This window comes from Cinclus cinclus, chromosome 5 (assembly GCF_963662255.1).
Source record: "Cinclus cinclus chromosome 5, bCinCin1.1, whole genome shotgun sequence".
Lineage (NCBI taxonomy): Eukaryota > Metazoa > Chordata > Aves > Passeriformes > Cinclidae > Cinclus > Cinclus cinclus.
Window position 1 is genome coordinate 73,021,549 of NC_085050.1, and position 27,079 is coordinate 73,048,627.

The window sequence follows — 27,079 nt, forward strand, 5'->3', positions numbered from 1 at the left end:
TCTTCCTTGTGAGGGTGCTGAGGCCCTGGCACAGATTACCGGGAGAAGCTGTGGCTTTCCCGGGATCCCTGGAATGTCCAAGGCCCGGTTGGACATTGGGGCTTGAAGCGCCCTGGGACAGTGGAAAGTATCCCTGCCATGGCAGGGGGCAGAGCACGATGGGCTTCCACGTGCTTTCCAACCCAAACTTTCCCGGGATTCTGTGCTCTGCTGTCACCCTTTCTGCCTGTTCCCCCTAAATGTTGTTTTCCGGGCAGCTTTCCCAGGGAATAACCCTGGGACAAAGCTGCGGGAACTGGCTTTGCTTTTCACAGCCCCGTGAGATACACCGGGCGCCGGTACCACAAGAAAGCGTCCAAAGGAGCGGGGGCTCCGCGGTGCCGGCGTCGGGATCCAGGGAATGCCCCCTGAGCGGACCCAGCGAGGGGAGACCGCTGCTGGGGAGAGCGCAGGCTCAGCTCCCAGCTACCCGGAGCTGAGAATATTTTCCTTCGCACGAGCAAAGCCGGACCTTCCTCCACCACCGAGACTGCGGGAAGAGATGTTTGTCTTTATTGTCCTTCATTTCCCCGCGTCCCTTTGGACATTAAGCCTCTCCCGCGCCTTCCCCTCCCCCCCCCTTCCCGGTTCCCGTAGTGGTACGGTCCGCTGGCGCGCGCCGATGCGTCACCGCGCGCCGCCTGCGTCACCCGGAAGCGCTTGCGGCGGCGGCGGAAAAGCGGCGCGTGCGGTCGGTGTTGTCTGCGGCTGGACCCGCGGCGGGGGCTCGTACGCGCCTCCCGCGGGGGCCTCCGCTCGCCGTCCCACGGTCGGCCCCATGGCCTTCAACTTCGGCGCCACGGCAGGAGCCGGGGCCGCCAACCCGACCGGTGAGCGCCGGGGGGAACGGGACGCGGAGGAGCGGGGCGGGGGGAGCCGAGCAGCGGGCAGCGCGTGCCCCCTTCCCTCTCCAGGGCAGTGAGAGCCGCGGCGGCCGGCAGCGCGTGCCCCCTCACCAATGGGAATCGCGGTCCCCTCACGGACCCGCGCGTGCCCCCCCGCCAATGGGAATCGCGCTCCCCTCAGGGACCCGCGCGTGCCCCCCCACCAATGAGAATCGCGGTCCCCTCACGGACCCGCACGTGCCCCCCCACCAATGGGAATCGCGGTCCCCTCACGGACCCGCACGTGCCCCCCCACCAATGAGAATCGCGGTCCCCTCACGGACCCGCACGTGCCCCCCCACCAATGGGAATCGCGGTCCCCTCACGGACCCGCACGTGCCCCCCCACCAATGGGAATCGCGGTCCCCTCACGGACCCGCACGTGCCCCCCCACCAATGAGAATCGCGGTCCCCTCACGGACCCGCGCGTGCCCCCCCACCAATGGGAATCGCGGCCGCCTCAGAGGCGCCGTCCCGCGTCCCGGCCAGCCCCCGGAGCTGCTCTTGAGGTGATTGTGAGGAGGTGGTGCGGGTCCCTCGGATCATCGTTTTGTTTGTAATAAAGTCGTCGTTTGGACGAGATGCCCTTGGAAGTTCACTTTTGAGCAAGGTAAAAGACAGGAGTGTTGTAAGGGAGGACCTTTTCCCTTCTCTTTTTGTTAGTTAGTCATGAGAGCTTTCCTTACCCTCACTTAATAAAGTGATTGATTGTTGGCTCCGAGCAAGTCCTTTGGACAGGACTCATGTTTTGTGTAGTTAGCCTGAATTTTACTTTCTCTTCCACTCTGGGACTTTTACACACACACTTTCTGGCCCCATCTGAAAGTGAAAAATCGCCTTGTGCCAACTGTATGCTATGGCAAGGTTTATGACACCCACAGACCAGTATCAGAGGGAAATCTGGGATCACACCTTAGGACTTCCCATTGTCTGTCCAGCATGAACCTGTTTCAGCTGCATCCCAGGAGTGCTGAATACATCAATAAATCCAGCAAGGCTGAGGTGGGCAGATTGATTTTGGCAATAGAACCTGGATAGAACTCCTGCCCCGGAGTAGCTGAGGCTTGTGTGGTGCCTCAGCTGGTGGAGCTGCGTTTTGTGGTTGTTCTGCTGTCACATATCTGAGTGCATTATTTGTGTGAAGATGATTTACTCTTGCCTTCCTGATAGTTTATGAATTAATTTTACTATTATCTGTTGCACTTAACACAGATGCAGCTATATCAAGCAGTCTTTGGCTGTTAAAAATTACTCTTAACATGAATATTGAATCACAGAGATGGTTTCATGTACAGCTTTGAAATAAGGTGGGGAAATGCTGCTGCTTTACTCGTAATTGGGAAAATAATGTCCTTACAGCAGCAGTGTGTGGAGCTTTTAACTGTTCTCCTTGTGTCCAGTAAATAATGTTTAATGCCAGTTAATACCTTTTACTCTTGTTACTAACCATGCCTGTCTTGCCCATGGGGTTGGAAATATGCTTCAACTTTTCTTTCCTGCAACCTGCCTTTCGCTCAGAACTAATGTTGCCTTGCTCTTTTTCTGCTTCCCGCTCGTCAGGATTTGGTGGGCTTGAAACTGCAAACTCCACTGCCAGTGGGTTTAATTTTGGGGGTTTCGGATTAACCGCTAATCCCGCGGTGAATTTTAATATTGGGAATTTCGGTGTTTCCACTACCGCAACTCCGCCGTTCAATTTTGGTAACAGTCTGGCAAGCGCAGGTAGAGAATGTGTAAATACGTGTTCCGTGGTGAATGTTACCAGCAGGGGTCCAAGAATTGCATCCCTCACTGGGAATCTGTGTCCGCTACTAATCCTCATATCCAGTGAACTCTGGTGGTAGAAACTCTGGAAAAGGAGTGGGTTGGAGAGCCATAGGCTTGGAGGGGTTTTGCCTGTTAAATTCTCAATGAGTAGCTTTTGAGGAAAAATAACGCTGTAGCCAAAAGTCTCTGAAATGGGAATGAATCCAGGTGGTCCCAAGCAATCCTAGAGCTGGTCCCTGTGCCACGTTTCCTGACATGAGATTCTTGGACTACTGCAGTCATATTTTCATCTTCCCCCGTGTCTCCTCATTGGCCTTGCGTTGGCTGTCGTGAATGCACTACACCTCGATGGTTTCTGTGGAGAAACAGATTGTATACGACCGGCACCAAGTCAGAGCCCAGCTGTTCCCTGTTCCCTGAATGCCCCTGTGCATCCCAAAACTGCCCAGCCCCAGCTCTCCGGAGGCACTCGTGCTCCTGCACAGGATGGCTGCGCTGGGGGGAGCCCTTTGTGGCCCCAAAGAGATTGATCAGAGCTGAGCAATCAGCTGATGTTATTTCAACTTAGATATTTCCCATTCTGTCTCAAAACACTGGACTGGTGTTCTAATGCTTTTGTGGGTGTGGAATTAGCCGGGGGGTCCTGTTGCTGCTGCTCGTATAGGAATTCCATCCATCCCACAGTGTCATCGACCTCATCTGCTGTGTGCACTCCAGGGATCTCACTGGGGCTGATTTGCTGTGAACATTCTTGGGCTGCATTTGTTTGGCTTCATTTGAGCTGCTCCAGAAGAGACCCTGGGTAGTCCCTTAGATATTTAATTTGTACTCTCAGATGATTAAATCTGCTGTGAGTACCTAAAAATGGTGTCGTCTGTGGGGTTCCTGCTGGCAGGACTGAAACACGGGTGTTACAGGGAGCAGTTTCTTGTGCCCACTCGCATTAAGATGTTTGCTGAATGGAAATGAAATGCAACTGCATATCAGCTTTGATTTATGCTTTTGCTTTTCTTTTTGCTTTTGTTTGTGGGCAGGACTGTGAGTGTAATAGATCTAAAGATTTTTTTTTATTTTTTTTTTTTTTGCTACTGCCATGAGAGTTAGGAAAGTCAGCATCTTTGTGACAAATCCTTTGTAGCAGACTGTTTTTTTTTATCTCATTTGAGCACGTCTAAAAGTAGCACAAAACACAGAGACCTTGGTTTCCCAGGCAGGTCAGCGCTCTGCAGGCTGCACCTTCACTGGCACCATGGCACCACTGGAGCTCAGGCACTCACTTAGGTCCTCTCCTGCTGGCCAGTGACCGCTTTTCCTAAAAAGCTGTGGAATGCTGATTGCTTTTGCATCCATCTTCCTATACTAGTGCTTGAGCCTCCAAATGAGATGTAACAGGGAGAATCATTGAGAAGCAAGGCTTTTAAAAAAGAAAGGACCCTGTAGAATTTTACCTGTAAATTTTGCCTGTAAGCACAGCTACTGTGTGTACCTGGCCTCAGGCTTTGATTTCCTGAGGCTAGGACTGCTTGTAAAGTTCACAGACATCAGGTTGCTTATTAAACACTTAGCAGTGACACTGGCCAAAAGTATTCCTGCCAACGAATCTAGGAAATAATACTGTTAGTTCTGTCTGTCACTAGGGAAAGCACATCCCTCTGGTAAAGGAACAGGATGTCGGTTGACTGCTGCCTCCTTGTTTGCTTTGTTTTCACACCATCCCAGTTGTGGCTTTGTGGTCTCTGTGTTTTCTCCCCATTTCCTTGGACGATGAGCGGGATGCCCATGCTCAGTGTGAAGGACATGCTTGTGCCCCGTGCCATCCGTCTGTCAGCCCCGTTCCCATCACACCCGAGGCTGTCCCGTCGTGCCCGGCTCCGGGGGCCGTGTGCCGCTGCCTGACCGCGGTCTGTGTTTGGCAGGTGCCTTCGGGGGCTTTGGGACCACCACCACCACTGCGGCCCCGGCCTTCAGCTTCTCTGCTCCCACCAACACCGGCACCAGCGGTAAGGGACTCAAGGACTGACTGCCTTTGGAGCAAACCCAGCGGTGCTCTGACTTACGCGGCTGCCGTGCTCTTTTTCTCAATCATCATTTACTTGTCTCCCCAGGGCTCTTTGGTGCTACCCAGAACAAAGGCTTTGGATTTGGTACCAGTTTTGGCACAGGAACTGGAACGGGCTTGGGTAGTGGGTTGGGAACCGGGTTAGGCTTTGGAGGCTTTGGAACCCAGCAGCAGCAGCAGACCAGTGAGTATGGCCTTTGGATTTACCCATCCCTTAGCAGCGAAAGCGCAGGACTGCCGCCTTCAATTGCCCAGCTAGCAGGACACAAGTGTATTGTAAACAGAGGCTGTTTCAACTTAAACCCTTCAACTAGAGCTCTAGCAGGTCCCTGAGCTTTACCCTTGAGCTTGCAACAATATTTATCTCTTTGTTTAACGCTGGCAGAAATTGCAGTCACAGCCTTGCAAGACGGAGGAGGAGAGATGCATTGAGGTTAATTTAAATGGGAGCTGGATAGTAAGCAGCTTCAGGCTCTGAGCGCACTGAATTTGTAACAGCCTCTCAGATTGAGACATGGAGAGTGCCAGATAGTGACATGGATCAATGCAGGTGTCTCGTTTAAAAAAATATAAAATTCTTCTTATATAGTATTCAGGAGCTTCTGTTGTAGATGAAGAATGGCTGTAAAAAGACACTTAAGAAACATGATCTGATTTTAATTCATTTATTCATTCGGTGATTTTATTTTGCTTCTCAGCATACAATAAGAAGTGATGCCAGTGATAGGCAGGTGGTGGGTGATAGCATGGTGATGGCTGGTCAAGGAGTTCACTTGTTTCTCTTCATCCCCCCCAGCGTTAGGCGGCGGGTTGTTCAACCAGCCTGCCCAGACACCCGCTCAGTCCAACCAGCTCATCAACACAGCCAGCGCCCTCTCGGCCCCGACACTGCTGGGAGATGAGAGGGATGCCATTCTGGCCAAGTGGAACCAGCTGCAGGCCTTCTGGGGCACGGGCAAAGGGTACTTCAACAACAACATCGCTCCCGTGGAGTTCACGCAGGAAAACCCCTTCTGCAGGTTTAAGGTATGGCGTGGTCCAGCTGCCCGCAGAGGGCGCTGATGCCCGCACTCTGCTGAGTCTGAGCATCTCGTGGGTGTTACAGCAGGTCTTGTCACTGGCAAGAGTATTCTGAAACAGTGTTTTTCCAGGTAATCTGCACAGTTCTGATGCATACTCATTAAAAGGTTCGAAGATGCTGGAAATCTGGGTGGTGTGGAGGGACTAGATAATGAGCCCAGATGTGGATGATGAAAGTAACATTTTCATGTGCTAGCATTCAGGTTAGTGTGTGTGTGTACTTGGAACAGATCTATGGGAATTAATTTGAATGTGTATCAGTGTGTCTTGCATTAAGAGAGAAACAATTTAAGATAACCTTCTTGTCTGAAAGAAGCTGTGAGCATTTGGAATAAGAACTTCAGGGTCTTTCTTCATTGCTTTGTCTAGATTAAGATAACCCTCTATGAACCTGGCCTGTGCCAGGTTTGAAATCCACCAGCCTTCAGCCTTCTTGTGCCTTTATCCTTGCCAGTGCTCCTGCTGACTCCATTCCATGTATGGAATCGTCAGCAGTTCCAGATCTTGCTTCTCATGTCCACAAAGAATGCGTGGCTCTCCATCCTCCACCAATCCCACACCTGCTGACTGTGTTGCTAAGCCTCAGGCTTGCAAGGGGATTTGGGGCAGGCGTGGTGATACCCTCCTTCCCTGAGCTGATCCTTTGGAGTGCTAACTTTGTGACCTCAATGTAGGTTAATACTTCATTAAGTCTAGCGCTGATTATGCACATTATCAGACTTCTCTAAAATTTTTGCAGCAACTGTGCCTGCCTCACTAATGTTCGGTTTTGTTACATCACCTTTTTGAGTGTTACCTTGAACATTTTGTTGGCAACACATCTGAAAATTTACTTTCTTGTAAGTTGTTATCTGATACCGCTTTCACGGTTTCTGAGCTTTGAAAAATTGCCCAGTGTAAGTTGTGTGATGAAAAATCAGTTATTTTGGATTTTCATTTACTGAAAAGCAGAGTTTTCAGGTTAGACAATGCCTGGTGCTAGGTTTACTCTTGTCCCTGTGACTGGAGTGTTTCTAATGCCATGAATTCACGTGCCTTAAGTGAAACACTGACAAATTCCATCCGTGCCACCAGTGGAAGATTCCCGCAAAAATAGGGGAGGGAGAAAGTGGCACAGGGATAGGAACAAAGCACTGTAAGCTAGCTAGGTTATTGCCTCTGCAAACACCCAGCATCAGATAAGAAAGAAGCATTACATGAAGGGTTCCACGGGAATCATCCACTTGTACAAAATTCCAGCCCTGGGACACATGAGAAGCATGCAGCTCCAGGCCAAGAAATGCACGCTGCTAAAGTCTATGTTACAGGCCTTGTTTGAAGGACCACCGTGAACTGAAAAAGATCTGTTCTAGTTTGAAAATACTGTCTTGCATAAAGAGATCATGGAAGAGTTATTTATTTAAAGCAGAAATGCCAGAGGTGTCATGTGCTTAAAGGCAAGTTCTTCCTTTGCCATCACTGTTGTGCTCCATGACAGGAAGGCTGGTTCTGCAAGGCTCACCATGGCAGGGGATTACCATCTGCTGACAAAACCAGGCTCCTGGGCACGTTCTCAACTCGTTTCTCTCTTCAGCTGAACTGGCACAAGGGGAAAGGTGCAGGTCGCTCACGCACGGGCAGTGTCAGGGCCTCACAAAGGCCCTGCTGTCCGCCCTGTCACCAGGGCTGTGCTGGGGTGACAGCTGATAGGGGGAGAGGTGAAAGCTGCCACTCTGCTTTTGCTTGTAATAAGGTCTGATCCTCCAGTTCCACTTGCACTTTGGACAAAGGGTCAGCTTGTAAAATGCTCCTGATTGCTGTCAGCTCTGCTGTGCTGGCAACTCCTGTGATGGGAAAAGGATACTTAGGAATTCCTTGTAAAAATCCAAACTGTTTCAAAAGCTGCCCTACTGATGGCTGTGTGGGAGAATTATTTGAAAGGAGATTCATTTTATGTTTCTGCAGCTCTGAATACATTGTGAGTTAAATTTTGGACCAATTGCTCTAAAAATTGAGAGACTTAGCCCCTCCCCTTCATGCCACAAGGATATGGTTTTGCTGAGTAACATACCTTCATTTTTAATTTGTTCCTTGACAGGCTGTGGGTTACAGTTTAATGCCCAGCAACAAGGATGAAGATGGCCTCGTGGTTTTGGTGTTTAACAGAAAAGAAGCAGACATTCGAAGCCAGCAGCAGCAGCTTGTAGAATCACTCCACAAAATTTTGGGAGGAAACCAGACCCTCACTGTCAATGTTGAAGGTGTTAAAACAATGCCAGATGACCAGTACGTGAACTTCAAACAGGGTTGCCCATTGATATTGCATGTTGGAAAGGGTTGGTGCCTAAGTCTCCTGTCTCCCCTTCTTGATTTTAGATCTGTTCATCCTGAGTTTGATTTGTATCTCTTATTCCTTCATCCACTTTTTCTTACGGCGCTAAGTCCAGTACCACCTTTCCAGAGATTTTAGGTTATTCTTATGGTAGTACTTGTATCACTGTAGAATATCATTGTTAAAACTGGGGAGAGCAGGGAATGTAATGGTATTTATGGCTTTTCTCTCCCCCTTGCTGCATTAAACCCTGCAGCTACTGGTACTTCACATCTCACTCAGCTAAGGGAAGTTAAAGGTCAGCTGGGAGAAGCAATAGCTTGGATTTTGGGTGGTTGTGGATTGTGTTAGCTCCTACGTGCCGCTGGCCTTTTCCTGACGTTCTGCGTTTGGCCTCCCTCAGGACAGAAGTGATCATTTACGTTGTGGAGCGCTCGCCCAACGGCACCTCGAGGAGAGTTCCTGCAACGACCCTCTACGCCCACTTTGAGCAGGCCAACATCAAATCATCCCTGCAGCAGCTGGGGGTCAGCCTGGCCATGGCCAGGACAGAGCTGTCCCCAGCACAGGTCAAGCAGCTCCTGCAGAACCCTCCTGCCGGTGCGTGGGCTGGGCCCTTGGGCTCTCTGGTAAAAAAAAAAAGCAGGTGTCAGCCTGCTGGAAAACACCTGTGAGAAAAATTAAAAAAAAAAAAAAAAAAAAAAGAAAAGAAAAAAAAAAGTCAAAAATCAGAATAATCATGTCCTGTACGCACTTGCTAGTTTTCAGATGGGTCTCTTAGTTTGCCTCTGTGGCCTCAGACAGTGCACATATAGCTTTGTTTTTGAGTAGTTAAGGACTGTTCATGGCATTTGATTAGATGACTTCCCTTTGTGTCTAGCTTGCTTTTTTATATGTCTGTGTTTAGGGTATGAAAAGTTATGAAATCTAGATTGGAAAAGGCACTGGGCCTAGTCTTGCAGAAAAGTGAGAGCTAACTCCTACTGGGATTATTTTGCCAACTGATTTGGTACTTTGATCACTTAATTACTGAGTTTTCAAATATTTGTTTGTGTTTCACACAAAAAAAAGAACAGGTGACCTAAGTGTGGCATATAGTGGGAGCAGTAGGAATTTCTCCCTTTAAAGTATGGATTATCTCATTCCCCTGCTTTCAAACCTGCAGGAGAGCTTGATGGCCTTTGGGTCTAAATTTACTGCCCCTTCTCAGGACCAGGACTTCCAAAGAACTATCCTTGTTCAATTAACCTTAATTTGTGTAGCAGGCACTCGGGTTAGCATAGTTCATAAGTGTTTGTCTATTTCATAGCTTTTCTTCCTGATTCGCAGCTGTAACATCTCTCTATTCAGATACCCATACTAAAAATCCTTTTTTGTTTTTCTTAGGTGTTGATCCTATTATATGGGAACAAGCCAAAGTTGATAATCCCGATCCTGATAAGTAAGTCCAATGGTCTGTCCAAGTATTGAAGTATTGCAACAAGGCTTGGAAAGGGGAGAAAGAGATAATAATTGAATAGTACTCTTCAGGTAACTTGTAAGAAAGTTACTTAAGTACAACTTGGCCAAGTGCTGATCCCTTTGAAAGCAGTGAGGATTACTGGCAGTGCGTGTCTTAATCCCTTTACCCATTTTAGGCGCTTAGGAGCTGTCAGGATAAAGAGTCTTACTTGGGTTCTTTGGGGGTGTGGTGTCCTCCATTCCATGGACTAGTTATTGTGACTTATATTGTGCAATTGCTGAAGGTGATGCACCTTTGTACCCTCCAGTGGTTACAAATAAGTTGGGCTGGTTTCTTCATGAAGGAAGTTGTTGGGAATAGTGAAGACTCTAGATCTTAACAAAAGAAGATATGGCCATGTATTAATTTATAAAAGACCAACAATCTGTAACTTTATATTAGGTTCTGTTCATAATTATTAATCCTTACCACATGTCCGGTATAAAAACGTGTTGTCAGAAATATTTGTGCTCTCATAGGCTTATTCCTGTGCCAATGGTGGGTTTCAAGGAACTGCTGAGAAGATTGAAGGTCCAGGATCAGATGACCAAACAGCATCAAACTCGATTAGATGTAAGGCTGCTCATCTTTATCATGACTTGCTGTTCACCAAGGATGTGCTATTAAATGCACCTGCCTATGTGTGTTCAAAACTGAGACATGAACCACATTCTTAATATATTCCTTAAATAGATCTCTTGCCTCAAAAACTGAGCAATGCGGTTTGGCTTTCATTTGTTCCAGGTTCAAGGTTACTGTTTCCCTGTAGACTAATCCACACCAGCTCCATTAAGTTGTAGTGACATGGACTTTTTAATTTGGGCAATCAATTTTCCAGTGCCTTCTGAAAATCCTGGTTGCATATGAAAATAAACATAAAGCAGAACAGTAGAGGTAGAAGAAAGCTTTCTAAAATCATCTGGGTGGTGTAGTGTAATGAAGCTCCCAGTATGAAATCAGGCCTAACATGTTCTGTTACCAAAACCTTTTCGGACTTCCAATTGACTCCCATCTCCTCGGCAGATAATATCAGAAGATATCAGTGAGCTGCAGAAAAACCAAACAACAACGATGGCAAAAATTGCACAGTACAAAAGGAAACTGATGGCTCTTTCGCACAGAACTTTGCAGGTAACAAGGATAATCTAATTACCTCCTTTGACACAGTCTAGTGCCACGAGCATTCTCAGAGGGAAGAACAAACTTCCATCTTTTGCAGGCCAGTGCTGAAAATCATTCTGAATTCAGCTAACAGGTGTTCCTTTAAGTACCAGGGAAAGCTTCAGGTCTGCCGTACTTGGGAACCTTTGTCTCTCACTTAGCCGAAAACACAGGACTGCCCTGAAGTCTTAGAACGGCAGACTAAATTACAAATCCAGTGAGAAAGAGGCTAAAGGAAAGGCAAAGAGATGTAGACGGGCTGGTGGGGAGAGGCATGGGCCACGTGTTCTCTAATGAACGTCAAAGGCTTCTTTTGTAGGTGCTAATAAAGCAGGAGATCCAAAGGAAAAGCGGTTATGCCATTCAGGCAGATGAGGAGCAGCTTCGTGTACAGTTGGATACAATTCAGTGTGAACTGAACGCACCCACGCAGTTCAAGGTGAGCGGCTGACAGTTTGGCTGACAGCTCTGGGGTTTCCTCACTAAAAACACATCATTTTTCTAAACAGTGTGTGTATGCTGGTTGTGGAAGGCTTTCAGTCCAGCAGTATGAGTAGGTTGTAGCATCATGCTCTTTGCTGAAGAGCCAATTTCAGGCATTTCATTAGTTTTGAGTTCTTGGAAATATTGGAGTCACTTACCTTATGCATGTCGTCAGAACATCTCAAAATTGGATGAGCAGCAATGCTTCCAGCCCCAGAGACTCAAGGAACAGTAGATGCTGAAGCTCTGCAAACTGTAAATGAGTTATGTTTGATTTAATCCTGTTTCTCTTCCCAGGGCAGACTGAATGAGCTCATGTCCCAGATCAGGATGCAGAACCACTTTGGAGCAGTGCGGGCTGAAGAGCGCTATTACATAGATGCAGACCTCTTAAGGGAAATCAAACAAGTAAGTATGACTGGGTAGAATCCTGGCCTACTCTTTGAACTAGATCATTTAAGCCAGACGCATGCTGACTGGGTCTACAATGTCTTGTTTGACAAAGCCATCCTTTTAATTGGCCTCTGTGCCAGGGCACCAAGCTATTGTACAAAACCACTCTGTGGAGATAGGCTGTTGGTACAGAAAACGTTGTTATTCCTTCCTCAAAGAAAACATGCCAGGCTTATCAATGTGACAAGGCCACCAGTCACAGCACTTTTGAGCGTTATTACCTACCAAGTGTGTGAAGCTGAGCAGTACTCACACTGGTTTCTGAACTATCTGCAGCACCTGAAGCAGCAGCAAGAGGGGCTGAGTCACCTAATCAGCATCATCAAAGATGACTTGGAGGACATCAAGCTAATAGAGCACGGGCTGAACGAGAGCATTCCCATCCGTGGGGGAGTCTTCAGTTGACTGGTGGAGGTTTACACAGAACATGTAGTCGAGTTCATGGCTCACCTTCCAAGGCTAAAACTGTTGAGGTAAAATAAAACACATAGCTTGTAGGAGCAAAATGGTATTTTGTCTGTTACTTTTGGAATTAGCAAAGCCTCTTCTAAGCTTTTAAAATTGACCTTTGGGAGGTTTATATTTTATAAAGCTGTATATGCTTTAACAAAACAAGGAAAACTGAATCTGTTCAGATACCACTTTACTATCAAACTATATGTACTATTGTACATATTTTCTTTTTTTACAACAGCATTGTCCTAAAAGTGCAGTGCTGAGGGGATTGTTTCACTAATGACTCGTTTTGTTGGAAAGCTTAGCCTGCTTCTGTGTTTCTGTCAGAACAATCACTCAGCACCATTGCATAAGCAGCTATTTTACACCATTACAGAGATGTTTGTTGCTGTAACTGTGTGGTTCTCTGCAATAACAGTCAATTACTGGGGCAAGCTGCACAAAGTTCCAGTTTCCAGTTTCTGTCCTTCCTTCAGACTGCAAGGGACCTGAAGGTTATGTTTTGATCACTTTACGTACGTGAATTACACAAAGCTTTGCTGCCCCTCTCAGTAACAGAATATTTGGACGTTGTCTTCTGCCTTTTTTAAATTGACCAAGAGTAATAATAAACTCAGTCTGAATTTGTAATAAGTGGTGTGTGGTGTTGACTCTCAGTGACATCAGCAAAGTGGTGAGGCAGCTCACAACTCAAGGTAAGTGCACTGCACTCTGCTCTGGGCACTGCAGGTAACAGGCTGTCAAATCCAGTGCCACAGAGCTGCTTGGCAGCCTCGGTCCCCAAACCAAAATCAAAGGTGTGGCCTTTAGATCCTGCCTACTGGCAAGCACTGCAGAGCAGGTACCTACTCCCTCCCTGCCATGGAGAGAGACCCGCTTTTCCCCTCAGTAGCAAAGTCACTGAAAGCAACTGCAACAAAAAAACTGTGTTCTCTGCAGTAGGAGTTTGTACAACAGCAACAAACATGGGAGAGGCTAAATCATTTCATTCATTAGCCATCCAAATTAATTCCATTCATTACATTTGAGAGATGGAAAAAGAGGAATACAGCTGCAAGGTGCTAGGACCTGTATTGTGCATTTGAGAGTGTTTGTGGAAGCATGATTTCATTACAATTGAAAAAGTGTACGTGGAACTACAGTTAAGGGAGAACAGGATGAGTTTCCTTTTGGAAGCATAGTTCCAGTTAATGTCTGCACTGGGCAGTGAGCTCTGTAAGAAATGCAGTGAGACTAGAAACCTTTTGGGGGCTGGCGTAGCAGTCTCAAGTGAAGTCTCCTGCCAGACCCTGCTGCTTGTATTTGCAAAACACATTGTTTCTCATTTTGCAAACTCTTCACACTCCACACCACTTCACAAGCTCGGTCCTACCATGCTTTGAAAATCAATTGAATGTGCAGCATAGGCTCCCTAGCAGGGGGCTACTTCATCTACTGCCCTGGGCTTTGAAAATGAAATTATCTCGATAGATTTCTTGAACAAGTCCCACTGCTAAAGACAGTGTTGCACATTTGAGGCATTTTTTCCAACATGCTGCTCTTACTACGTGTACTTAGTAGCCCCAAACTTCCAGAACAAGCTTACCACAGCAGAGGAACACCAGCAGGGAAGTAGTTATCATCACTGGAACAGCACTGCTGCTCACAGAGTTAGCTAGAGAAGAAATGAACAGCCAAGCAACATCATTGTAGAAAAAATGGTTTATTAAAAGGAAAGCTGTGTTCAAACAGGTGCTACCTCCTTAAAACACTGCCTACAACTAATACACTGACTTCTGCTTCGCTGCTCTTGAACATTCCTGTAACCTTCCCCATATTGACAGAGAAGCTATGTTGCATCTTCCCTTTGAGCAGCAAACTACTTGGAATGCAGCTTCTTTTAACCAGCCCAAATTGAAGTGCAGCTCATCTATTTCACCTGTTACCCTCCCCAGCTGGGTCACAGCTGTTGCCTACAGTGATGTCTGTTTTGGGCACCTGCCTTCCCTTTCTTTCTGTGTTTGCCACCGGCAGGCACACTCTAGGTTAGATGGGACAGTGCTGGCTTTGGAGAAATCAAGGCATGGGACATGGCAGCCCTGGGCAGGCTATCATGACGGGCACTGTTTGACCAGGCGGAAGGCTTCCAGGAACTCGTTGAAGTCAATGTTCCCATCCTTGTTGAAATCAATGCTGCGAACCAAGTCGTCAATGCCATCATCCGTGAGGCCAATGTTCATGTGGGAGCTGAACAGCTTCCAGGTTTGCTGGAATTCCTCAAAGGAGATGAGACCTGCGGAGGAGCGTTTTACATGCTGCAGCTGCATCTCCTAATGTAGAGAACACTGGCTAAAACACAACTTAAAGCAGCTAAGAGGCATAACACAAATAGACATGTCAGAAGTGTGGGAGGGAGCAGGAGGACACAAGCCTAAGCAAAAGCACTTCTGTACCTACTAAAGGAAGCTCCAAAGCAAAAGAGAACACAAGGCAGTAATCAACTGCCCACCTGCTTACCTGAATGGTCTCTGTCTATGATCCTGAATATGGTCTCTAAGTTGGATCTGTTTCGATAGATGACTTCCAGCAAGCTTGACTGGATGTGCTGAAAGATATGATCATTGTTTTTATCCTTCTGACACCTCTGCTCTCTGAGTTGTTACTGCAGATGTCTCCACAAATAAGAATATATTTTGCTCACAAGAACTTGCCAGCATTGCCTTATCAGCCAGGTGTGTGATGACTGGGACTTTTTGTGCAGCTGCAGAACAGACCATCAGCAATTTATCCCTTCCCCACAGTGCTGTTCTGGGCTAGCAGCGAGCCAGGCTGCATTTTATAACCAGTGCAGAGCTGCCTTTGCTGGGCAGAATTAAGAAACTGCTATTTGGAGAGTGGAATACAGTTTCCTAGAGTTTTCCTACTCATAAGCCTGCATCCAAAATTACCTCAAAATTTTGATTTCACATCCATCATCTATTTGTAAAATGGGCCGGGTGCCTCAGGAGTATCTGAGCTCAGGCAAGAATTCCTATCAACTGAAGTGTGGTTTTGGATTATGCAGGAACCATATCCACCGTCCTTTGGTACCATCATTGATTTGCACATGCTGGGGATTTTTGATGGAAGGAGCTGAGTGCTCACCTCTTGGCTCCTCTGCTCCATGGCCAGGTCATCCAGCCAGGATTTGTATTCCAGCATGCCATCCTCGGTGCTGCGCACCAGCTGTGGCCTCAGCATTCGCCAGGGCAGTCCCAGCCGCAGCACCGACTCCACTGCTGTCGCCCAGTTGCTCAGAGTGATCCTTCCTGTAGGGAAAAGGGAGACACCTCTGGGACACAGCTAGGGGAAAGCACGTGAAGGCAAAGAAAATAAAACAGTAACGCACGGTCTAGGTGCGGCTGACAGCACAGCATTGTTTTGCAGTGCAGGCACACACACACTTGCCACCCAAGCCTCAGCAACCTTTTCCGCATTGCAACAAATCAAAGCTAGGAGGCTGCAGACATCTGAACAAAGGCATGACACTAACTTTGGTTATTTCATTAGAATTTTGCAGCCCACTGCTCATTTTAGTAGCTGCTGTAACAACTGATCTCAATTCCTATGAAGGGTTTTGCTGCCAGGGAAACAATCAAGAAAGCAGTTCTCCCCATGAGCAGCTCTGCCAGCCACCATATCCCTGTTCTCTCCCAGCCCACCCATGGACAGTTCTCAGTGGTCACTGCACCAACACATCACTCCTGTCTGCCAGAGAGGAACTCTCAGCTCCTTCCTTAAGATTCTAACAGAGCCAACTGCCATGGAAGATATCCCTCACTTTCCTCTTCCCAGTGATTTTAGACTCCAGGGATGAAGGGGTCCTAGAGACCAGCCAGCCTTTCTCAAGTGACACAACAGACATGTTCCAGGTCATCTTTTCCAACGCTTCAGTACTCCAGCTGCAAGGAGCTCTTCTAGGACCAACCTCAGTTACTACACATTAGGCTAATGACATCCTGCTTTTCCAGCACCCCACATTATGGTGTCACTCAGAGGCATCCACAGAGACTAACAGCAAATTACCTCTGGCAAGGTCTGATACAGCTGTCAGTGGGCAGTCTCCCAGCCAGCCACAAACTCAACGCAGTCACCTCAGCCCCATCCAACCAGGAAAGGAACCCGCACATCCCTCAGCTCCGAGTTACCTGTATTGTCCCCGTCATAGGCCTTGAAGGCACTGATGAGAGCTGAGGTGTGAGCAAAGAGCTGCTCCCGCAAGGCTCGAAAGGCTGACTCCTCTACTCTGCTGATTCTGAAGGTTGCAGAACACAGAGAAGCATTAAAGGACTTGACATGAATCACAAGAAAAACTGACCCTTCCCTCCCAGGTCTCTACCTGGCTGGTCCATGGTTTGCACAGACCCTCTCAGAGAACTGCTCTGCACAGCTACAGCTGCCTCTCAGTGCTTGTGACAAGGCACTGCATGCCCAGGGTACAGTTCCCTGCAGCTGATGCCATGAGCCTCTGCATTCATGTCAAGTAACAAAGCAAAAGAGAACCTCAGCAAAGGTCAAAAGTTAAAACCTGACATGGAAAAGAAGAGCTGAAAAATCAGCAACCTGTAGAAAAAGCCCCTTCGAATTTTGTTAACACTCCCTTCTACAAAGCTTGGTCCCTCCTTTAGAGCTATTATTTAGAAAATCGAGCTGTGAAAGTTCATCTCCAGAGTCCAACTTGCAAAAGGCTCATGAAGTTTTCCCTTTGGCAATTTTGATTTAGCAAATACAGAGCGACTGGAAAGCCTTGCCTTTGGGTCATAGTGAGCGTATGGGCTGTCTTGTTTGCTTGGTACTGAACAAAGTGGGGGATGAGGTCTGGTCCCAGCTTCACATAGGCTCCCCTGTTGCTGCCAATCTCATAGTAGTTTGAGGCTGAAAAGATGGTCAGCACCTAATCCCAAAATAAAGAGGCATTTGCAGTCAGTACACACATCCTGTAATATTCGTGTATGTGTGAACAGCACACCAAATCCCCTCTGGAGTGCACAGCCTGTGAAAGCACCACTTTTTATGGAGAAGAGGGAGAGTCAGGTAGCAGCTGGCCTGGAAGCCTTACAGGTATGAGCTTCTCATGGGTGGCACTGGTCACACCTGGATCTGGCCACATGCTGGGCTTCTGCGGTTTTCCTGCGCTGTCCCCCAGCAATTCCGCTCTCCGGAGTCTGAGTGCCCTGACAAAGCCACTGACCTGACGGTGCATCTTCTCAATACAGTACTTGTCTGCAGCAGCTCAGTAAAACCCGGCTGTAGCTCATCTGCAGGAACAGCTGCATTAAGTGGGGGCCATGGCACGAGTGGGTTCAGATCTTTTCTTAAGCACCACATACAAGGACAAGGTTTGCCTGCACAGCCATGTCCCCAGCAGAGCAGGCAGCTCCAGATGGCCCTGAACTAAGACTTCAGATGGAAACACACTTCAGTTAACTCCCAATGGGCCTGTTCAAGGATTTCGCATGTGCTTAAAGCCCCACTGGCAGAAACGCAGAACTGAGACAAGCCACCCCCACAGAAGCCCCACCCTGGCAGGATGGAAACCCAAGCGTCCTTCACACCACCCCCAGCTGACCTTGCGGTTGTGACAGAACTCGTAGCCCTCCTGCTTGCACTCGTGAGAGCGGATCAGGAACTGCAAGCTGTACTTCTCCAGGAACTTCTCCGTCACATCAGGCCCAAAGTAGCAGCCACCACCTCGCACCTTATTTTCTCTGCAGCCCTCCTGAGGCATGGGGTCACTCCAGAGGATGTCTAAAATCTGAAAGGGTTGGAAAAAGTTCACTAAGCAAATAGAGCTCAGTCTCTGAATCCCACCCTAGACTGCTGCTATAACCAGAGCGCAGGGGAACAGGTGTTTCCTGCATTCCAGCTGAAGACTGGCACAGACCTGGGCCACCTCAGAAGTGGCAATACTGTTGGCCAGGAGCTCCAGGCACATCCAAAGGGTCTGGGGAAAGAGGGGTGTGCCTAAATCAGGCCCGATACAAGCCGTGCTTTTGCTAGCTTTAAGATGTCCAAGAGCCTTGCATGTCTTCCTCCATCCCAAAACACAAATCCCAGGGCAAGAACAACCAGCAGATCCTGAGGCCACTTAGCAGGCCTAGTACTAAACACCTTTGTTCTCTGGCCAGGACATGCTGCAACCTCCAGAAATACAAGTGCTAACTCAGTAACCACTGTTTGGATTAAAGCTTAATCTCTTTAACCCTGACTTCAACATACAGCACTATAGTGAAACAGTGTACAGCACTGCAAGGTCACATGTAGTGTCAACTAAATAACTGTGGTTTCAGAGCACACAGAAGAGACTCTCAGGCTGGAAAAGCAGGGGAAAAGTCCCCAGCTGCTCCTCCCAGGAGGCAACAAAGGCACTCAAGGCAACCACTGAAGGACCAACTGCTGCAGGAGGCACCCACAGCACACCCAGCTCAGCAGCCTCACCTGCTTCCACTCCTCCTGGCGAGTCCAGCACGGCTCATCCACATCCTTCAGGGAGACCATGCTGGAGTAGGTGAGCTCCTCTGGCTCTGACTCGCTGATGTCCACCATCCGGCGGCACGTGTCGATCTGCTCCTGCACCGTCTGCCGGAGCCACCTGGAGAACTCTGGCCTGTTGGCTGTGCTGGGAGCCTGGGCTGACTGGGGCTGCAGAGATAACCGGGGAGCTGTCTCCTTCCCTGCTGCATCAGTGCCTGATTGGCTCTCCCCATTTATGGCCTGCATTTCTGGTTTTCTACTCGACTCCTTTCTTTTCTTCAGCCTCAACACAGAAACAAACTGAAAGACAGGAGAGAAATGGAGCTGGTAACACAGAACGAAAACCCAGATCTCCAGCTCTGACATCTTCCATTGGCATATTTCAAGTGATTCAACCTCCAAGCCCCGCTCCCTTCATCCATCAACTGCTGCTTGACTGTGGCGAACTATTAGTGCCATCCTCTCAGACAAGCCACCCTGGATTTACAGGGAGTTTACAGCTGGGCCCCACATCCATCACATCTCACTTTTCCTCATTGACTTCATGCACAAAGATTTCATCTGCAACGGGCACTATGCAGCAGAGCAAAGGAAGCATTAATGAGCAATGCAAGAGTTACCATTATATTTGGAGATGCAAAATGCTATTTCCCAACTAGAGAGTGAGGCAGAGACAAGTTATTAAATGATTTATCAAAATACATCTGGAAATCTAGGGAGTAAAAACAGGCTAAGGAACTGTGGGATGACGTCTCATCATCACTGCATTTTTACTTCAGTACACATTCCAGAAACCAACAGTACTTCATCCCTTCACAGCTCATGCACACACACTCACAAACCAAAGCCTACACCGGAACACAAGCTTGTCTAGGAAGACCATCTGTTAGATTTGTCTTGTCAACAGCTAATCTGACATGGAGAAATGAGCTCCTCACCACAAATCAGCAGTACTGTTGTCTCTTGCAATAACTGGGAAATAAAAACCTACTTTGTCCCTCTGAATTTTCTCAAGCATGTCCAGGTCAGTGGCGTCAGAGATGCCCCCATGAATAATGAGGACTTTCTGATCAATCAGGGTGGCCAGGGGCAGCCAGCAGAATACATTCTGAAACATCCTCAAGATTTTCTTCCCATGCACCTGAGAGAAAGAAAACAAGAGATAAGGCATTAAATCTTTTAAATGTACATCTCACAGGGTGAAGGAGACACAAACATAGACCTACCTTGTATTTCTGCATCACTTCCTTGGTGAAACCATAGCTAGAGGAACAGGAGAAAGGAAGCTCAGTGGGGTTTTGCACAACACCCTCGACACCGTGCTCAGTCCTGCACGGAAGCCGTACCGTAAGTTCACCATGTGGTCCTCGTGGTTCCCGCGGTTGAGATGAACCTCCTTGGGATAGATCAGGAGGAAGGTAAAGAGGATAACAAGGATCTCAAGGGACTGCTTGCCTCTGTCTACAAAGTCCCCGTTGAACACGTAGGACTTGGAAGGGGAAGGAAGGCCATTCTGTAAAAGCAAGGAACGGGCAGATGTCACCAGAGAGGCCTGCCCAAGGTGTCCATACAACCTCCCCTCAGCTGCAGTCTCCTGCTCCTGTCCTACAACAGATCCCTGCTCATCTTTATCCTGTGGGCCCCAGCAGCCAAACTGGCAGTCACAAAGAATTGCCATTGGTATCAGCACTGCAAAAACACCCACTGGCACTAAAAACAGACATGGATATCAGATTTCCAAGTCAGCAAGGGAATAAGCTGCTGATTTGCGAAGCCATTTAAAATAAATCAAATGGACTTGGAGAATTGCACATGAACGGTACAGTTTTGCAAAGGCTTCTCAACACAACCCATGGGACACAATGCCTAGACAGCCTCCCTCTCCAAATTATGTGCCTACCTTGTAAAAGATGAGGAACAAGTCATCCAGCTGGCCATGCAAGTCTCCTGACAGGCACAAAGAGACAAGTCACAGTATGTTTACCTTGAACTTCAGAAAATACCAATACACAAGTCCCTATGAACTATGTCCTTTATGAATCAAGCACCACTGAAATACTTTGGCAAGTGCAAGCCTAGAGGAAAAGGACACGATGTAAGGTTTGAGCTCAAGTCTGAGAAGGACAGTAAAAAAAACCTACACCATCTGCTGAGGACTGATATAGAAGGTTTGTTCATTTATCTCTTGTGATGGCACAACATGGCACAACATTGTCATTACACAGGAGAAAACTTTGCATTCAAAATAATCTAATTCTCATTTAATGTAGTAATGGAAAGAGAGGCTTGTTTTCACGAGGCTGACTGTACGGAGAAGTCTGTGCTATGTATTTTTCGGAAATACCTCAACATTTTAACAGTAGTCACAGTAGGATCAAGTAAAAAGCTTTGTCTCTAATTTATTTATAGGATGCAAAGATGCATTACCATTCTGGATCCACATTCATGCACTGGTGCTCCCCAGAACAGCTCCAGGATCTTATTTGAATAATCCCAGACCACAGAACAGGTCAGACCACTACCAAGTTTTGTGACCAGTCCTCAGGTGGGTGCAGTTTCTGTGGTTTAGTCAAATGACTTGGAGTTTGGGGTGAGAGAAACAAGACCACCTGGGTGTTTCAGACAGACCCAACCGACTCTCAAGGCATCACAGCCTTGGCTTATAGAGAGCATTTGTGTTCCATGTTCAGTACAGAGGGGGGCATCGTGCTCTTGCTACCATTTTTTCTCTGTCCCACCCTCCCATGGGAACATCCCACCCCAGAGGCTGCAAGAGACCCACCACACACTGTGACCTCCTCGCTGTAGCAGGTGGAGACGTGGCTGATGTTTGGCAACTGCTTGAGGTGCTTCCTGGTCTCATGCAGGAGGTTTAAGACATAGCGAGCATGGAGCTGCTACTAGGAAAAAGTGAAGTGATTAAAGCAGGAAATCAGTGGCCTCTGAGCAGCACCACTGTGTCTGCAAAGACTCCACCAGGATATCCTGGGTGGCACAACCTCTCCCCGGGACAGCAGTCTGTGCTGACCTACAGGCTCACAAACAACATGAGGGAAATACAGGCCAACAGCAGCATGGCAGACACTTGCCCAAGGCAGTCCAGCTTCAGCACTGAGACTGCTGGCAATGCAACCCTAAAGCCCCAGCATCTTGTGGGCAAAGCTATACCCAGTAGCCCACACCACCTCCAGGAGCACCAGAAATTCCAGCCCAATATCACAGGTAAGAAATTGCTCCTCTACATCTTTCTTAGCTTTCCCACATGGAACCAGTCTGTGAGTTTCCACGTGTGCTGCAGTGGTAGATGGGCTCAAAGCCAGGGTGTAGCCATTTACTAGAGTTGGGATGTGAGACACCTTTGGTTTAGAAGCTCTCTTGGGAGAAGGGATGTTTTGGCCTGTTTTGCAGTTCAGCACATCAGCTAAGGGGTAGTAGCAGAACACTGCAGTTGTATGAAGGCTTGTCTTGTTAGTGCTGGGGTGGTACTCGACTTCCACACCAAAAAACTCAGAACTGACATTTTAAATTGGAGTCCAAGTTGCATAGCACAAAACACTGAGATGGGCTATTTCCCTTTGGGCCATACTTACTTACAAATTGAGAAATTGGAAAAAAAAAAAAAGATGAAAAGTTGCAACATGAGCTGTTGCTTATTTTTCCCTTGAAAAATGAAATTCAGCTTAATATGGGTACACCCCTAGGTAAGGTGTTCAGTTTTATCAGGAGTATATTTTCAGAAAGAAGACAATTTCTGTGGCATTAGGAAATACATAGTTTCCAACCCCATTTTATTTGACAGCCAGCCAGCTGATCTCAGTAAGAAAGCTGAGACCAAATCATCTATCCTCCACCCCTATTCAGCAAAGGTGAAAGCATGGTACCTTTTTGGGATCCTTACTTGTTTCTGTTGAAAAGCTTCCAGCAAGGCCGTGGCATGGTCAGGGAGGAGTGGGAAGGAGAGCCGGGGTCCGATGTAGGAGTCGGGCACCTCTATGGATTCATAGTCACAGTATTTTTCCAGCTCTGCCTCTTTGTAACTTTCCCCACTTACAAACATGCGACTGATAAAATCCCCTGCACAGCAGGGTTGATTTTTTTTTTTTTTTTTTTTTTTGGGAAAGAAAAGAAACAGACAAAAAGGTAATTCATTGACTCCAGGCACTGTTCTAGTAATTTGCTACAGAGGAGCTGTTTGGTTGGACTGGCACTCAGAAGCAATCACAGCCGTGGATGCTGGGTACTGCTTGGCACTGCTACAAAACTTGCAGTGGGGGAAAGGCTGCAGAAACCAACTCCCAGGTGCAGTGTGCACCATTCTGTGCTTCTGTGGAAACCTACTGAACTCTGATGCCTCCTTGCAGCCCCTAAGAGCAGGAATTCCCCCACATCCCTTACACAGCTCATAGCCTCCAGACAGTTCACTCTCTATTCCTGATGCCATCACTCTTGAGACTCCTGGCCATGTGTGCCATCCTAAACATATCCTAAAGGTACTATTCATCTTAAACATGAATAGTGCAGGGTGCAGGCTTTGGAGCTGCCACAACTACCAACAGCACACAAACTTACTCTCTTTGCTGCTGCTTGGTGTGAATTGGTCCATGAGGTAACTGAAGAAGTTGTGAAGCTGCAGGAAGAGGGAGAGCCCGTCATTAACCCTAGAATGAAACTCAGAGTAGCAACCTATCATGACCTTCTTTCTGGAAGATTTCCTCTGTCCTTCGCATGCTGTCTGGTATGTACAGCAACTCTCATTGTACCAATTTAAGTTTTGACTACCTTGAGATGAAGTCAAAACAGTGGCTTTACCTTCAGCCACAGGCTGAGCTATGAGCCCTTCATGTCCCTGAGAGCAAGGCAGCCGTGTAGGAGAACTTTAATCAGAGTTAAAACATAACAAACAAAATAGACTTGCCTGTTGTGTTCAGACTCCAGAAAAGCTCTGTTAAATGGCTCTTAGGGTTTGTTTTTGAGCTTCATTGCTTCGTGTTTTATGTAATGCAAGCAGGCACGCAATCAGTAGGTTAAAAAGCAGCAGGAAACCCAGCCCCTGGCCACTGAAGTACTCAGAGTGTTCCCAGCCAGAGAACCGGAGTCTGGCACAGAAACCACCTTCCCATGTGTTTTCCTTCCTGTTTTTTTTCTTGGCACCATACCTTGATCTGATCCTGCTCACAGGCATACTCGATGGATTGAAAGATCCTCCAGGTGCAGCGGCGGCGCATTTCCAGCCGAGCCACGTGGCGCCGGTACCACTGCTGGATCAAGACAGCCGCCTTGAAAGCTGGGGGACAGGACCAACAACAGAACCAAGCTGCTGAGCAGCACTGCCTGCAGCTGAGGTACCTGCAACAGCTCCTTCCCCACCCCTGAACATGGAACAGAACCTTGCCATTTCAGAGAAGAGTTTCCAAGAGCTGTATTCTTGTGCCTAAGAGCAAAAAAAACCCCTCTTTTTGCAAGAGGTTGACCTGACCCTGCCTGACCAGAGACCTCTGAAGCACTTCCAACCATTGCTGCTGGTTCCTTAGCACCAGCGTTAACCACAAATTATTAGGGCCTAAAAGGCCTGACATGTCCTTCAATATTGTTAGACAATATCCTCGCATTCTACCTACCTCGGTCATTTCTATGTGTGTCTTACCATCTCTTGGTGCTGGGGCTCCAGGAAACCAGAAATTTAACTGAGGCCATGCAGAGAGTTGGGGAAAGACAGGATAACATGCATCCTTCTAAAGTCATAGAAATATAGGGGTTTTCTACCTCGCTTTAAGCCAAATAAACACCTCAGCTTTTACAGTTGTGAAAGAACTTTACAAGGACTCTATCGTAGCATAAATATCAACATACCATGACCTTACAATTAAATAAAGACAAAACTACACCCACAGTGAAAACAGGGAGGCAGAACTCTGGCCATTTCATGACACAGAATGACTGAGATGCCAGAATTTCCAGGTGCCTGCTTGAGGTTCAAGCCACAGCCAGCACTGACACCAGGTGCTTCCCACCAAATTTGGGCCATCTGCCCTTTGATCTTTAAAACACAGCTTCTGTCTTCTCCCAATTTCAGTGTGTTCCCTTCAAAGATTATTTCAGCTGGGGCATGTGCATCATTCAAGTGAAGCACATGGGTGCAGTTTCACATTTCCTTTTCCAAGTCCTGCCACAGAATTTGATAGGTTCTGACACACCTCTAGAATCTCTCATCCTCCTTAGCTGGCCTTGATCCCACTTGGACCAGGTGTTCCTTGGGTGGAGCCCCACCCAAGAGCCCTCTACTTAAAACATCTTCTAACACTGCTTCTCTGTCATCTTTAGTTGAGGGGGTAAAGGGGTCACTGCTGTATCCACAGGCTAGCTTCAAAATCCAAGGGAAACAACAGAGGTAGGGAACTAGACCTGCTGCAGAAGGTATATTCCCTCGCCAGGTTCACCAAAACAAGGAGAGCAATGGTAGGTGTGTGGGAAAACCTTCATGGAAAAAAGCAAAATTCCTCACCTCTACCCAAAGGCTGCTATACACCAGCAAGAGACAAAGAGATCATATTGATTCAGTCTGCTTGCATTCATTAATTAATTGCAGCAAATGGCCCTCCAGATTCTTCAGCAGGAAACAGCGACCTTGCCCTGAAGAAGGTATCTCAATGAATTATATATCAAAAATAATAATCCTTTTAAATTATTATTCTCTTTCAGCACTGGGAATTGCAGAGCACAAGAAAAAGCACGATCTGCTGATCTGCGCTGGGGCTGAGACACTCTGAAGTTGTGGGCCAGAAGGTAAGATTTGGCAAGCCTTAACTCAGGAATAACTTCTGTATTCTTTGCCTTCTCTCTTGCTGACAAAAGGGATGACATCTGGCACGCTGCATTTGGGGACTAAGTCCTAAGCAGCTGCCCTGCTGCAGATGGCCAAATCTGAAGCAGAGCCTAGAAATTAAGAGAGGCTTTACTGGCATGAGAAACTGTTGGTGAGGTATCAGATGTAATACAAGGCTTGGAATAAGTAACTAGTGTTGTGTTACACTTGATCATCTTAAAATAACCCTGAGCTTGTTGGCAAAGTCCACGGACCTCTGGCGCTGTGGATGACAAATAAGTCTAACTTAAATAAGTTTTTCAACAGCGGACAGTAACAAACAAAAGTCTGAGTCACAACCTTATCCCCACTCGCATTCCTTATTTTCTCTTCCAAGCACTTGCAAACAATTTTCCCCCCCCTTGCTGCTCTGCCAGTGCTCATGACTGCATGATTGAAACAAAGAAAGGACTGTTTATTGACTTCTTAACTCTTCCTTCTATCTAAGGTCTCCCTCATCAACTCCCTTTGTTCCCCAAAGGACACAGGCACACACCCACCAAATCAATACCATTACAGAGGGCTTCATAAAAATAAATGACCATAGCTTTGAGAGCCATAAACAAGTCTAGATTATAAGCAGAGACTAAAAGCACTGTGCTGACATAATTAGACAAAAAGCACACATTTTGCTTTACAGCTTTTGTGGCCACACCATCTCACCTTCTTTGTAAGGGGATTAATTTTGGCTTTGCTAACGCTCCTGCTTAACCAGCCCTGCACCAGTAAGAGCCTTGGAAAATAATCCAGGGGAAGCAGCAGGGTGACATCTGTCTCACTGTCAGCAAACACAACACCTGCATGACCCAGCAAGTGTTTAATCCAGCAGGTGTCGGTTCTAACTGCTGCTTCCTTTCTGGTAAGGCTTGGGTGGACTTTAACCTACTCCTCATCTAAATAGCTGTTATTTCCTGTTGTCTTCTGCCTGGCACCTGAGATTCCTTGTCACTGGACACTGAAAGACAGAACCTCACTTGAATGCTATGAAGAAAACCCAGAGAAGAAACACATTCAATGCAACCTCCCAACAGCACATGCATGAGAAAACAGGAAAAGATCACTTTTCTAACGATCACTCACCATTTTCAGACTTCTGCAGGGAGTACTTGTACTGGACATTTACAGAACTACCAGATCCCATGTTCTCCAGCCAGTGCTCCAACGTAGCAGACTGGCACAGTGTCACCAAAACCACAAAAGGGATGCAGGGAAGACCATTTGGTCAGAATCCAAACAGCTGAAACACGTCCCACAGTGCCAAAAATCTACAATTAAATATATTAACACTTAATATTAATGATCAGATGACCTCTCTTGTGCCCCAATACATTTGCCACTACCAGGTTTCCCCAGCTACTCCCAGACAATCAGATGAGGATTTCTGTCTCACTGCTTCACATTTCAAGCGAGCTTTATAAACAGGAATCTGTTCAGCACCTTTAGCTACTTATATAAAAATAGGTACTGTGGTTGTTTGGCAAACATATAAAAAGCTTTTCAGTACTGATCAAGAGCTACAAAGAAGTCATTA

The 27,079-nt window shown here is 47.3% G+C and overlaps 2 protein-coding genes across 5 annotated transcripts; one reads left to right on the forward strand and one right to left on the reverse strand.

Moving 5' to 3' along the window:
* The first annotated feature begins 745 nt into the window (after positions 1-745).
* On the forward strand, positions 746-12,817 carry NUP54 (nucleoporin 54). 4 transcript variants are annotated; one of them, XM_062493186.1, is made up of 13 exons: positions 818-869; positions 2,484-2,645; positions 4,607-4,690; positions 4,796-4,933; positions 5,546-5,775; positions 7,907-8,094; positions 8,544-8,740; positions 9,527-9,581; positions 10,121-10,214; positions 10,665-10,772; positions 11,122-11,241; positions 11,583-11,693; positions 12,015-12,817. In XM_062493186.1, exons 1-13 carry the CDS (start codon positions 818-820, stop codon positions 12,141-12,143), a joined length of 1,668 nt encoding a protein of 555 aa, XP_062349170.1. In that variant the 3' UTR covers positions 12,144-12,817. The 4 variants fall into 4 exon arrangements, 3 of the variants coding, with proteins under 3 accessions (XP_062349171.1, XP_062349170.1, XP_062349172.1); XM_062493188.1 differs by lacking the exon at positions 2,484-2,645 and adding an exon at positions 1,095-1,101 and having other exon boundaries at positions 818-856; XM_062493187.1 differs by lacking the exon at positions 2,484-2,645 and having other exon boundaries at positions 746-869.
* A 1,164-nt stretch (positions 12,818-13,981) lies between these two features.
* On the reverse strand, positions 13,982-26,689 carry PPEF2 (protein phosphatase with EF-hand domain 2). Its single transcript, XM_062494059.1, has 16 exons — positions 26,629-26,689; positions 23,843-23,970; positions 23,256-23,313; positions 22,585-22,760; positions 21,469-21,583; positions 20,587-20,633; positions 20,033-20,199; positions 19,913-19,949; positions 19,678-19,827; positions 18,651-18,986; positions 17,782-17,967; positions 16,964-17,106; positions 16,361-16,467; positions 15,318-15,481; positions 14,691-14,778; positions 13,982-14,466 (listed from the first exon to the last, which is right to left on the reverse strand). Exons 1-16 carry the CDS (start codon positions 26,687-26,689, stop codon positions 14,285-14,287), a joined length of 2,145 nt encoding a protein of 714 aa, XP_062350043.1. The 3' UTR covers positions 13,982-14,284.
* Between the last annotated feature and the right edge of the window lie 390 nt (positions 26,690-27,079).